Raw genomic sequence first — 13,576 nt, forward strand, 5'->3', positions numbered from 1 at the left:
ATCCAAAAAGTCCTTCAAACAACTCAGAGGCTTGAACTACTACCACCTTTTTACTTTGGCTAAAAATGGCAAAAATAATTACGGGGGGGGGGGGGGGGGGGGGGGGGGGGCTTTGAAAATAGATCAAAAGATGATTGGAGTGGGTCCTTAAAAATAATGGACACAAGAAAATAATTGTTAATAGTTTATTTATGGCTACAATTTTAGAGGTATAAAGATTTTATTAAAAATATAACACCTAAAAGGTAATCAGTGCTCTGCAATATATTATAGCTATTGTTTTTTCAAAATTCTACATTTTAACATAAATACAGTCTACCTCCTGTTCACCTCCCTGGGTTTTACTTCAAGATTCTAACTAAATGATCAATGGATCTCTTTTAAATAAGCTGTTGACTAATAATCAAGCAATAGAATCTATAACTGCTCGTTTGTAAAGCACTTCTATAAAATCATTATTTTTAATTTATAAACGAAATTAAACAAATGTTAGAGACACAGAATTAAAGTAAAGACCTTCCATTAAACACAATCAAATTAGATCAATTCAACTAAATGTTTCCACAATTATTCTTTTTGACTGAGAGTCTGATAATAAGGTCCAAACATGGTTCTCCACATCTGTTTAAAGAGCTGACAAAGTTTGGAAATCCACATAAATGAGGACGGCGCAGCTGTAAAAAAAAATAAAAACAAGAAAGGCATTCATTTATTTCCAATCAACAGGGTATAAAAAAGTCAACAGTAACATACTGAGGAGGAAGAGTTTCTCAAACCTGGATCCAGTCTGCTGAAGAGCATGTAGAGGATAACAGCTATCAGGAAAAGTCTCCGGAGAGGGAATAAGCCAGAACCGGCTGTCAAGATTTTTCTGTATAAAAACCTGAGCATAGCTTCGAGTTTATGGATTATAGCATCTGCAAACCACAATTAGGAAGATCTAGTCATTATTTCTGCACAAGAAATTGAGCACAATGCACATTGATATGACTGAAATGTCAAACCTTTAACTGAGTTAGGATGCGCAGAAATCTCAGAAGCTGGATGGATCCCAGAGCGCAGAGCTGCTTCTCGACTTTGTTGTGCTTTTTCTTCCACAATATTTAGTGCTGCCTGTTTCCGCTCCGCAAAGGCGATGCCACCAACCTCACCTGCAATAAACTCCCGAGCTTCCTCAAAATGTCCGAGAGGCACAAGTATGTGTAGAAGATACAACTCTGCAACTGTCCGGAAACCAGCAGATCCGCAATTTGATGGACAGTTTAACCAAACACTGGCTGCTTCCTGCATCTCAGCAGCTTCACCCACCTTGGAGTACAGAAGTATGCTGCAGAAAAAGAACGGATGGAGAGCAATTAGTCTCTTATCAAAAATATTTTTTCTTCCATCTCTGTCTTTTATTAGCATTTAATAATTAGAATAATAATCCATTTTATTTAAAGCGCCTTTGAAGAAACCCAAAGACACTTTACAAAACAAAGGTTAAAATAGACATTAAAAGCACAATTTTGTGTGATATATGGTATCTATGCAGCTTCAATGCAACAAAAATGATGTAGCTCTAATTTAGGATGCTATAAACACTACATAGGAGATTAAATTCCTTTTTTCCTTGACCTAATGTATTTCTTATTATTTCTTACCACATCTGCATTATTTTTGCTGGTATGTCTTCCTGGCGCTCATACTGCTGCAGAACCCAGGCGAGGACTCCGTGCCAGCGATTCAGCTCAGCCAGCGCCTGAATCCCCAAGATGCAGAAACCAGTCTTCAACTCTGTACATCTGCAAAGTCAAAAAAAAAGGAAAGAAAAAAAGAAATCAGAAATACCCCGTAAGGTTCTGTTGAAAACTGTGTTTTTTGTGGTTTAAATCAAACGATGATCAGAGTGGGACTTTAAAAACATCTCATCCTGCCTGCCTAATGAAGAAAATCTGGATAAAACCTTTGTTTCCTCCAAACTGAACTACTGCAGCCTTCTCTTCATGGGGATCCTCAGCAGGAGCCTCCAAGAACTATAATACAACTAGAACTGTGCAATCACAATCATCGTGAGCAGCAGAAAATATTAAATCCCATAATCACGCCACTGGCTTCTCTTTCCCTGAAGGAGTCAAATGTCCAACAAATGACCCCAAACCTTTATCAGGAGAAAAACTTTTTTCCCCATAATCTTTAAAGCTTTAGGAACCCATTATACTTACATCTTGTGTTTTAATTAAACGTTTCCTTTGCTTTGTGACACATAAAAAAGTGCACCAAAAATAACCCTTACCATTGAGTAGGCTATTTGAATGTACTACAAGTATACTAAGTCTATATAATTAAAGGCGAGGCAGTATACTTTAAATGTACTTTTTTTTAACTATCTATATATTATAAACTTAAAATGTTCCAATTTAGTCTTCCAACACAACACTTGCATGGTCTATAGAATACTTTCTAAACTTATACTCAAGTATTCTTAAAAAATAAGCTTCAAGTGTACTACTTTAAATAAATTTCAGTTGTAACTTTTTCCATCTTAATTTTCTCGTTAAATGAGGGTCACCTGTTGTCCTCCGTGCCAGCGAGCTTTTCCAGACCTCTCTGGCACGTATCAAAAACAGCCTGGAAGTCTCTGTAGACCATCATCTGCTCTGCTGCAGAGTCGAGCATGTTTATCATCTGTAGTGCAGCAGAGGACGGCGGAGGGGAACTGCTAACGGAACCGAAGCTGCAAGGCGTCTGTCTGCTTGAGCAGCTGCTCATGACTCCCAGAAAAATGTGTGAACCCCGCAAAACCTTCAAATTATTTTTATCCTTCGACCTGACTAAAGTAAATCTACGATTAGTGAGGGAAATGGACGCTCACGCCGTTTGTTTACAATCCACAAATCTCGTTGAACTTCCGGGTTTGAAAAATTGGCCAATCGGACACTAGTTTCTTCAAAGTGGTAAAATGAGCCAATCAGATGGCAGCTTAGTGCAAGTCGTTTTTTCCAAGCCATTCCTGTAAACACGTGCTGTGTTTATGTCGCTACTATAAAAACTTCAGGTATTTTTCACAATTTGATGTCTTTTTGATTTTGCCCTTAGTGTACAGAATATAGTTCACAACTGTATTACCTTTTATGCGTAAAAAAGTTATGCGTTTTGGTAATTTAGAAGAGAAAAAACGTTGTGTTTTAGCTGTTAGCTAGTATTAGCTGCTTACCGTGTTAGCAATCCAGCAAGCTAACAAACAACTACTTTAACCGTTTAACAAAATCTTGATTTTAAACTAGTTAAAAGCATTTTGTGACAATAACTTATTTAGATGTGCCTGTTTTCTTTAACCTCATCATAATCCAGCTTCTATGTTTTATGAAGTTTCAGATGTTATATTAAATCATGCAAGGATAGGCTACAAGAAAAAATTAAAGTTCTCCACAATGTTTGTATTTACCAAGTATTTTCTTTTTCCTTTTAGAAATAGTTAGTAAACATGGCTAAAAGCCTCAGAAGCAAATGGAAGCGTAAGATGCGAGCGGAGAAGAGGAAGAAAAATGCCCCAAAGGAGCTGGCTCGACTTAAACAAGCTCTGAGTAATGACAAAAAAGGAGAGGTGGACATGGCTGACCTGGAGGAGATTGCTACTGTGGTGTCTCCTGATAAGATAAAGAAGCAGACAGATGTTGACATGGCAGAGGACGCGGCTGAAGGTGAGTGGATTGATTTCTGTTCTTTAAGTGTGGCCACAAGTTTCCATCCACTTAAAGACGACTAGTACATCCATGAACATTTTTGTTTTGCTCGTCTGAGCTGGCATGTGACTCAAAGGGAGTGTGAGGGGCTGTAAGCTAGCAGTAGAGTATGTAAACAGAGAGCTCTCAGCAATGGGGAGGGAAAAGGGGGCCAGTTATTCCACCTACAACTCGGAGGTCACTTTCTAATGAACGACTGCCACTCTGCAGAAACTATGTACTAGAAAGCAGTTTTGATGTTTTGGCTATAAACGACAATCATAAATAAAAGACCACTGGGAACGCGTTGAAAATAGATTAAAAAAATGTGGGTGTTTAAAGTTGGCATGCCTTAGTGCTTTCGTTTTTGTTGTACACAGCTCATCTCTGCATTTCTGTCCTTAGGATTGAAGATGGACACAGATAAGAAGCGCAACAAGAAAACCCTTTTGGATGAAGACGGACGGTACCCTGTGTGGATGAACCAACGCCAGATCAAGAAACTGAAAGATAAACGCATGACAAAGAAAAGTGGAAAGGGCAAGAAGAAGAAGGGAATTGCCTGGTGAAATGGAGTAACTGATTCAAAGACTTTTGATACTAAATTGCCGTGTCAGATACAAACTTTCTGCTGCTGTGACTTCTTTAGTGGACTGTCAGAACTGTTGCTCCACCATATTCCAATAGGAACCTTTTTATTTTTGAGAAATGTGTTCCTATGTAAAAACAGTATGATTTACGTTCACAGTGGTTCCTATAAGAGGATGAACAGTATTTTCTGCTTGTCTACTTCCTAAATTGTGTCAAATATTAATGCAAACAATAAATACCATAAAACAACTTGTGTAGAAAGTGCTCAGTTTTCTTTATTTGGATCATTTCAGATTTTGGAGTTACAGTGGTCCCTCGTTTATCGTCGGGGCTACCTTCTAAGAATAACCCGCAATAGGTAAAATGAAGTATAGGATTACAGATGTTTTAGGGATAAATCAGTGTTAAAAAAGAAAGGCATGATGCACAATTGTACTGGAAAAAATCTGCTTAACAGAAAGATTGTGAAAGGAGAACTGCAATATATAGATGGACAGATGTACTCATTTCTAGTTGGATACATTATGAGGATTGATTTGGTGCATTGGTACATAGTTGCCTGATTTCTTCATATCCGTACAAGGAGTCAGCGTTTGAGTGTGCAAAAAAACAAAGTTTAAATCAGCTGAACGTAAGAGGCGGGAAACAAGCCGAAGTGACCGTGACACTGTCCCTTCCACCAGCCTTCGTCGATCATCTCTATGTTAGTGATAATGTCATCTGGATTGAAGGAAATCTCATCTTCTGCCTCTGTGGAAACAGACATGTAACAACACATTTGTGAACAGATCATAGCACTTTATGTCTTGAAGTGAATCAACATACCTCCCTGATAGTCATAAATCGCAATCGCCTTTTGGCCATGAGACAAGTCTTCATATTCGTTCTCAACTTCTGTTTAAAAAAAAAAAGATTATTATGGATTATTTCAAACAATTAAAAGAAAAAATCCTACATATATATTAAACAATGATAAACTGTAACTTAACTTTAAAATTAAATTTTTTTAAATAAAACAAATACACCTGCGTTTATATACATCCGCATACAAATGTAAGCAATGCCAGTATAATTAGTTTTAATCAAAAGTAGACCTATATGTCCGTAAAGATACAATACATGACACACTGAATCCAATAAATGTGAAGTTTGTCATAAAAAGTTTATTTGTTTCAAAAGGAGTGAGAGGAAGCGAACGTATAACATTTCACCCCCATGCTCACTCTCGGCCTCCCACCCCTCACATGCAACTGGATTAACAACTTCCTCACAAACCGAACACAAACTGTGAGACTTGGCCCCCACCACTCCTCCACCCGCACACTGAACATTGGGGCCCCACAGGGCTGTGTGCTAAGCCCCCTGCTGTACTGCCTCTACACTTATGACTGCAGTCCGGCCCACAACAACAGCTGCATCATCAAGTTTGCCGACGACACCACGGTGGTCGGACTCATTCCCAGGGGGGAGGAGTCTGCCTACAGAGAGGAGGTCCTGAAGTTGACAACCTGGTCCTCAGAGAACAACCTCACCCTTAACACCAACAAAACCAGGGAGATCATAGTCGACTTCAGGAAACATGGTGCGGACCCAGCCCCCCTCCTTATTAATGGGGAGCATGTGGAGAGGGTCCACACCTTCAAGTTCCTCGGCATCACCATCTCTGCAGACCTTTCCTGGACAGCCAACACCACCGCCATCATCAAGAAGGCTCAGCAGCGTCTGCACTTCCTGAGGGTCCTCAGGAAGAACAAAATTAGCACCAACCTGCTGCTGACCTTCTACCAGTCATCCATCCAGAGCCTGCTTACATACTGCATAACTGTTTGGTTCGGCAGCTGCACGGCCGCGGATAAAAAGAGACTGCAGAGAGTCGTAGAGACAGCTCAGAAAATCATTGGGTGCCCTCTCCCCACCCTGATGGACATCTACTCCGCGCGCTGTCTCACTAGGGCTCAAAACATCATTAAGGACAGTTCACACCCCGGCTCAGACCTGTTCAACCTGATGCCCTCTGGGAGGCGCTACAGAGGAATCAGAAGCAAAACGAACAGACTAAAAAACAGCTTCTTTCCAAAGGCAATAACCATCCTCAATTCCCAAATGCACGGATGAAAAAAAAAAACTAAAAAAAAAAAAACATTCCTGTTTACTCCAACTATCTACCTCATTGCCACCTCTGCACTTTGACATGTCTACGCACAGTTTTTTCATACGCAATTTTTGCACAATTATCTCGGCACTCTTCAATACAGTTTACAGCTTATATTGCACACTTGTATATACTGTTTGCTTGCTTTTTTGATTTTATTATATTACAATGTTTTATTTACTACCTTTCCCTCCCTTACTGTTCTTGCACTGATGGTGATGCTTAAATCTCATTGTACTATGCACAATGACAATAAAGCTATTCTATTCTATTCTATTCATTATGTTTTACCTAACTATATTTAACTGATTTTTTTTACATACGGTAGTTACCATAATCTGGTTCATAATGTCTGATTAAAAGCATTACATTATCCCAAAAATTATAAATATTTCAGGATGGCTGAACATGGGGGGTGTTTTCAGAGTCTGACCTGTTACTGTAGGAAGAGGAGGAGCTTCAATAATTTCATCATAATCTCCTTCATCCTCTTCCAGTGATCTTCCGGGCAGAGGCGGAGCCTCTTCTTCAAAATCCTCTGGGCGTGGCGGCAAAGCTGGCGGCTCATCGTATTCCTGTTCTTCCTGCAAACAGAACTCGTCCATTTATGCATCTACTAAACCCCTTCTTCCTGTTCGGGGCATTGACAGTAAATGAGAGCTGGATCGAGCGAGTGTGACATCACTCATAGAAAAAGACTTGTGAAATGAAGACAGTTTGGTCGCCATACGGACGCCATAACCTAAGTAGCGATTGGTCCGAGTGGGCTGTAGCCTACGGTTCTATGGGAACCACCCTCGCCAATCAGGAGTGATCTTATTGTAAGTCCACGCCCCTACCAATATAAAGCATGCTGCACAAAATCTTTCAAACAGACGTTTTCAACATTGGACGTGGGGGGGCCAGTAGGCACTGACTACTTTTATTGAGGCATTTGATTGGTCAGTTTATAACTTGAATAACTTCAACTACAGGAAAAATATAATGAAAAAAAATCAGGATTAGCAAGAACATAAAAAAGGGCAAGAATGGTTATTTCTCTATTAAGTCTATGGGATTTTGGCTTTTATTCCTTTTTGGAATAGGGGAGGGGTCACTTAGTCCAGTTCTCATTTACACTCGACGGTTCAAGGTCATGGGATTGCTGGAGCCTATCCTACTTCTGGGTGATTGCAGGGTATACCCCGGACAGTTAGCCAGACCATTTTAGGGCCGCAAACACAACCAAGTCTGTGATTTTAGTGCCTTCAAGTACTCCTATGATTTGTTTTTATTTTTTTTCAGAACCAACGTTTACTTTAACATATAAATACTCACTGTATGTGCAAAATACATTTTGTATTTAGGTAGAAACAAGAGAGTTAAGGTAAATTTTGAATCCAATGAAAATCCTTCTCTAATCACGTCTGTTACATGTGGAATTTGTCATCAAGTCTCACCTCCACCTCTTGAGTAGGCATTTCTTCCTTTTCTGGGGTGTGGTAGTAGGCTTCAACTGGCGGCACGTTGTACTCTGGAGCCTTATCTACAGGCGGGGGCTCTACCTCCTCATCTTTGAGCTGCTCCAAAAGCAAACGGCACAGAAGTGGCTCCTTGGTGCACAGAAAGCAGCTTAACAAGTCCTGGTGAAATGTGGTGTTACCTCCTGTTTGCGTTTGACCTCCTCTCGCTCTCGGCTTTCCCTGGCCTGCCTTCTTGCTCTTTCTTCTTCTACTTTCCTCCTGTTCTCCTCTTCTGAGACTTTAGCCAGGCTCTCAAAGCGAGCCTTGAGCTTCCCCGCGCCTGCACTTGCTGCAGAAAAAGGACAACTGTCACTACAGAAGTACTCCATTATAAAAATGCTAATAATTTCTAATATAAAGCCAAAAAAAAAAGAAAAACAGGATATATAAAAAAGGTTTTAAGGAAGATAAGAAGAATATTTACACAAAAAATGAAAAATGATAAGCTTGTGAGGACAACCCAAAAACGTATGCATTTCTTTCTGTGGGGTGAGGTTGTGGAGAAACACGGAGGAAAGTATCAAAATGAGTGAAAGTGTTACGCAATTAAAAATCTTGGAAAAATATAAATTAGAAAATGAGGAGCCTAATAAAATGGGTGGACAATTGTGACATTGTTTTGGTACTATGATGCTTTTATTTTGTGAATAATGATTATATTTCTCATGTGTAGAAATGAATGCATAATATCTATGAAGAGTTTTGGGTGGAGAATTGATATGATTTTCTTCTACCCACTTTTTTTCCATGCAATTTATTGTAAAATGACTTTTTTATGTGAAGCTTGAAAATAAAGGGATGTCAATCAATCAGTAAGATAGACGGTTCAGCCTTTTAAGGAGACAGACTCACACGCCTCAACTGGTTTGGTCTTTTCATAAACAGAACTTGGGGAGTCCTTGCTCAAGAAGTCTGTTGCATCCTAGAGTCAAGCAGAAATAAAGTGATTAGAGTAAACAAAAGCAAAGTTCCTACTTTTGTCTCAATTACAACTTTATGGTTTGATGACTACATTATTTATCCAGCCTTTTTCTAAAATATTCAGCATAAAATGTTAGCAAAAGATCTAGTCACGTATGTGTACAGAGAGATTTTAAAAATGTGTCACTTCAGCCTAATTTAAATTAAAACAAAAGGAAGAACAATGGATGAAGAAAAAACATTTATGCCACTGTTTGGCATGGCAGAGGTGTGATCATGATTTGAGTTACGTGCTTTCATACCTTTCCTGGAGAAGTGAACTACAAAACCAAATACAGAAAATTCAAAGTGTCCTTTGAAGACACTCATTAATGAGAATAGCTATTTTTGGTATTTTTAACATATTCTTGCAGCATTTTTCTGACGATGGAGGACATATATAAAGAAAATTAAGCTTAATAAGGCATTTCTAAATATTTCCTCATTCAGATTATTGTGAATCAGGAGCAGACGAAAAACAATTCTGTTTGAAATACAGCTTATTTGTGACGTATGCACATTAATAACCACATTTTATGCGACCGTCTTTATTTTCCTCCTCAGAGCTGGTATCTGGATGAACCTTGTAAGGTGGCTGGATAGCCAATTTTGATGCACCGATAACGTTAGGTTGAGGGTGTAATGAGCTAGCATGAGTGCGTGTAAACCGATGGATTATGGGAAGTGGGGGCAGGCCTACTCCACAGCAACAGTCCCACCTACAATTTAGAGGTGAATTTCGAATGAACTCCTGCCGCTCTGCAGAAACTATGTCCGAAAAATGGACACAGGTGTTTTTTTTTATTTTGGCAAAAAACGGCAAATTCATGATTAGGGCAGTCCAATTTTCACGTTAATCGCGATTAATTAGTTATAGACATTTTAGCGTGTTTTTTATATCGCGTTAATCTCTTGCATATCAGAAGATGCCTGGAGTGACCCCTTAATGTTCAATGATCAGTGAATGCTGACCTTATTCACGCGGCCCACCTGACCCCCATTTCCACCTCCAAAACCTGCTGAGTGGCACAGATGGGTCAGATTAGCATGACAGCCTTCAAGCCTTTAAAAGGTCATCATCTTTCAGGTCATACTTCTGTGGGCCCCACCTTTCTGCGACTGATGTTTCTCCGTTTCGCCCCTATAATCGTACCCCACCACCGCTTTATCCACTTTGTCCTTCTCGATGCCAAATTTCCCTCCAAATCCCTTTGAGTAATCTACAAGTAAAAGATAAATAAACAGCTGGAAGGACGGAGAGGAAAAGTTTCCTCCTTGACTCACCTTTCTGTGACTGGTGCTTCTCTGTTTCTCCTTTGTAGTCGTAACCTAAACTCGCCTTGTCCACTTTTTCCTTCTCCACGCCATATTTTCCTCCAAACCCCTTTGCATAATCTAATAAAAAACAAAAGTTAAGCAAAAGTATTGAATGAGATGCTCTGATGTCAGACAACAACTTATCAAAAATTGGGATTGACCTTTTTGAGAGGTGTGCCGCTCCACCTCTCCTTTGTACTCAAAGCCCAAAGCAGACTGTAAAATATTTTAAAGGTAATTCAGTTGTAATGTTGAATTTCTCAGAGAGAAAAAGTCTCTTTTCCTCACTTTGTCCACACGATCCTTTTGAACACCAAATTTCCCACCAAATCCCTTTGCCATGTCTTTCTGGGATGAATGTTGCTCCACCTGAGCGACATAGTCGTGACCCACAGCTGCCTAGACACCAGAAACACACAATCACTGAAATCTCTAGAAACAGGAACACAGCAGAGAAAAATACTCAACCTGCAGGCTTTGTGTCGTGTTTTAATGACCTTATCCATTCTGTCCTTCTCCACCCCAAACTTCCCTCCGTATCCATATGAGGTTTTGGGGGTGTACTCCTTCTGCTTCACCTGCTCGTGCTCCACAGCAACCTTGTTCCGGAGCTCCGCAACACTGAAAAGAAGCAACAAAAACAACAAAAAATAACGTGTAAAACACATAAATACAAACACGGCAAGTATTTAATTAGGTTTAATCTTTTTCCACACACAAAAAAAGTTAGCAGCATAAAGAAAAATCGAAAGCATTTTTAATCACAGAAATGTTTGTATTTGGGGCTGAAACTTCTGCATTTCAGCAACGATTTCACTAAAATTACAGCAAATAAAACAGTAAAATACAGGCATGAATCAGTTCCATTAACCTGCAAAATGTATTTGGAAAGTCAAGAAAAGGTATTAATAAAATTGACGAAATGTACTTTATCCACATTAAAAAAAAAAAATTTTAAAGTAATATTTCAATTAGTTATCATCAGATACTACGTCCCCCCTTAGGAAGTCCACAGACACATCGAATATTTTAACAATATTAATGTTATGTGGGTGGATTTTTAAAAATAATATAATAACACAATCAATTTAAAAAAGCCTTTTAAAACACTCGAGGACACTTTATAGATAAAACACAGGCGAAAGATTTATTTCCTTAAAAAAACAGATAAAACAATATTGTCAGAAATATTACAGGCTGGTGTGTGGTTTAAAAGATAAGTTATTGACCAAAATAATGTGCTTCTGAATTAGGCTCCACCCACTTACATTTGTGGGTGGAGCTGTAAGCTAAATATAAGCACTTATGATGACGGTACAAGCCCAAGAGACATAAAAATTGTGAACGTTCCATCAAAAGAGAGCTGAAAAGGCCTGAAACGTTAATACAAGTTCTCTAAATGTATTGATATTTCACACTTTCCACAGAAGCTTTAAAAATGTATATTAAAATCATCCTTCTCTATTTTTGTGCTTCTGAGCACTACGTCACTCAGTGAAAAGTGCTTTAAATCACACACCACCCTTATTAGGAGACACTTGAAGCACTTCTGCTCTCACTTCCTCTTCCTGTTGCAACACCCATTCTAACTCACATGGATCTCCATAATCTAAATAAGGGTTTCTAATAAACAAACGGGGGAAAAATAAGACTTTTGTGGGGTTTTCACCTGATGTGTTCCTTTGCACGTCCGGAGCCTTCAATAGTTTTGGCTCCCCACCTTTGCTCTTGCTCCGATACATCATTCTAAAACACAGAGACCGCAGGGTTCATCGAATAAGTCCTTACAAAGAGGCGATGCAGACACCAGGAAGTGCACAGTACCTCAAAGTCGGGGTCTGTTTCCCAGTCATCCCCCTCTGCGGCCACCTTCATGCTCACATTGTGACCCACAACTGACTTCCACATCTGGAGAGAAGAAACCCATAAAAGGGGACAAAAGTGATTCAAATCTCTGCACTTTAATGTTCTTATAAAAAGGAAGTTCAGTTTGAAACTTCTTTGTTTTCCAAAAGCAGACACACTTTACAAAGTTTTTCATGAAAGAAACAGCGTCCTAACTTTTATTTACAGACAGAAATAGAGCACTGCTGATCTTTTAAACTAAAAAACCTTAGACTGTGCTCAATAATTAAGTCAGAAACCATTATATTTAAAATTATTCAGAATAACTTTAATAAGGACTTATATTTTGGCTTTCCTGCATATCCAATTTTTTACTTGTAAGTAATATTCATTGACTTCTTAAAGTAAACAAGTTATCTACTTCCCCTTATAACTGATAACTTTAGAAAAAAAGTCAAAATGAAACTTCATCTTTTTAGATTATTGGTTTAAAACAGAAAAACAGTTACCTTTCAGTTACAGCGTTATCCGTTATCTGTGCAGGTGGGTTTTATTTTCACGCAGCCTTGAAACGCCCGGTTGAGACCTCCTCGTGAACGCGGATCCAGCTCTCAGGAACGCGCATCTGTGTAAACACGAGAAAATAAAAGACCCCTCATTGGTAGAAAAAAATAAATAGATCTTTTCTACATGCCAACTAAAACTATATATGCACTTTAATGGAATCTTTACTTGTATCAAATAGGTATATGTTTCACAAAAGACATTTTAAAATTAAAGCCACGCTGCGTTTAGGTGTCCTGGGAATTTTAGCAAAACCGGAAGAAGCAAAGCGCGAAGTTTTTTTTTGATAGCCCAAATTATATTTACAAATCTCTTTTCAATCGAACGATTAAAGTGCTATGTTGATATAAAAAAGCAGTAAAAGTACATAAATATGGAAGCGTGTTAATTCAATTAAAAAACGAGTAATCTTCGCTCTATTTTTTGTCGTGTATTAAAATAAAACAGGAAACATCTACAAGTAAAAGAATACCGGTTAAAAAATGTTTTTAAAGAATGAACTTATTTTTGAATATGAATAAAACATAAAAATGCTGCCCAAGTAAAAAAAAAATGTCTAAATTAGGACAAAAGTACGGTGGCCTAAAGTTAAAAAATGTCAATAAATCACCTCAAGGCCACTGTACTAAAGGAATTTTAAAACTTTATTTAAATACAGCTAAAACATCAGACGTTGTTTATTACTAAGTGGTAAAAGGCAAAAGGCCGAAGATTGTGTCAAATTTCAGGTCAATCAAGCTCGTGTGGGTGTCTGTTTACAAAAAATATTACTTACGGAAAATTTCTGCTGTCATCAGTTGCTCCTGGATTAGATGACAAAATGATGTCAGGATAAACATAAACCCTAAATACTTAGGGCCTCAATACGTTCCAGCTTTCAAACATTTGACAGAAAAACACTGCAGAAAAAAAAACTGGGAATTAAAATTTCTTCGTAGTCC

The 13,576-nt window shown here is 38.5% G+C and overlaps 3 protein-coding genes across 5 annotated transcripts; 1 reads left to right on the forward strand and 2 right to left on the reverse strand.

Moving 5' to 3' along the window:
• Positions 1 to 171: 171 nt before the first annotated feature.
• Positions 172 to 2,751, reverse strand: pex26 (peroxisomal biogenesis factor 26). Its single transcript, XM_004083083.4, has 5 exons — positions 2,552 to 2,751; positions 1,644 to 1,784; positions 1,005 to 1,327; positions 777 to 917; positions 172 to 674 (listed from the first exon to the last, which is right to left on the reverse strand). Exons 1-5 carry the CDS (start codon positions 2,749 to 2,751, stop codon positions 568 to 570), a joined length of 912 nt encoding a protein of 303 aa, XP_004083131.1. The 3' UTR covers positions 172 to 567.
• On the forward strand, positions 2,638 to 4,544 carry llph (LLP homolog, long-term synaptic facilitation factor). 2 transcript variants are annotated; one of them, XM_020714145.3, is made up of 3 exons: positions 2,638 to 2,766; positions 3,452 to 3,683; positions 4,110 to 4,544. In XM_020714145.3, the coding sequence occupies exons 2-3, from the start codon at positions 3,467 to 3,469 to the stop codon at positions 4,271 to 4,273; spliced, it is 381 nt and encodes a 126-aa protein (XP_020569804.1). In that variant the 5' UTR covers positions 2,638 to 2,766; positions 3,452 to 3,466; the 3' UTR covers positions 4,274 to 4,544. The 2 variants fall into 2 exon arrangements, with proteins under 2 accessions (XP_020569804.1, XP_004083132.1); XM_004083084.5 differs by lacking the exon at positions 2,638 to 2,766 and adding an exon at positions 2,907 to 3,037.
• A 1-nt stretch (position 4,545) lies between these two features.
• On the reverse strand, positions 4,546 to 12,719 carry hcls1 (hematopoietic cell-specific Lyn substrate 1). 2 transcript variants are annotated; one of them, XM_011491205.3, is made up of 15 exons: positions 12,581 to 12,719; positions 12,051 to 12,134; positions 11,896 to 11,972; positions 10,724 to 10,847; positions 10,515 to 10,625; positions 10,388 to 10,442; positions 10,194 to 10,304; positions 10,019 to 10,129; positions 9,882 to 9,928; positions 8,802 to 8,871; positions 8,090 to 8,238; positions 7,887 to 8,006; positions 6,881 to 7,031; positions 5,121 to 5,189; positions 4,546 to 5,045 (listed from the first exon to the last, which is right to left on the reverse strand). In XM_011491205.3, exons 2-15 carry the CDS (start codon positions 12,132 to 12,134, stop codon positions 4,912 to 4,914), a joined length of 1,413 nt encoding a protein of 470 aa, XP_011489507.1. In that variant the 5' UTR covers positions 12,581 to 12,719; the 3' UTR covers positions 4,546 to 4,911. The 2 variants fall into 2 exon arrangements, with proteins under 2 accessions (XP_011489507.1, XP_078798035.1); XM_078941909.1 differs by having other exon boundaries at positions 9,882 to 9,925; positions 12,581 to 12,691.
• Positions 12,720 to 13,576: the final 857 nt, after the last annotated feature.

The sequence above is a fragment of the Oryzias latipes genome, chromosome 23 (assembly GCF_053564925.1).
Source record: "Oryzias latipes strain Hd-rR chromosome 23, Olatipes_Hd-rR_3.1".
NCBI classification, from domain to species: Eukaryota; Metazoa; Chordata; class Actinopteri; order Beloniformes; family Adrianichthyidae; genus Oryzias; species Oryzias latipes.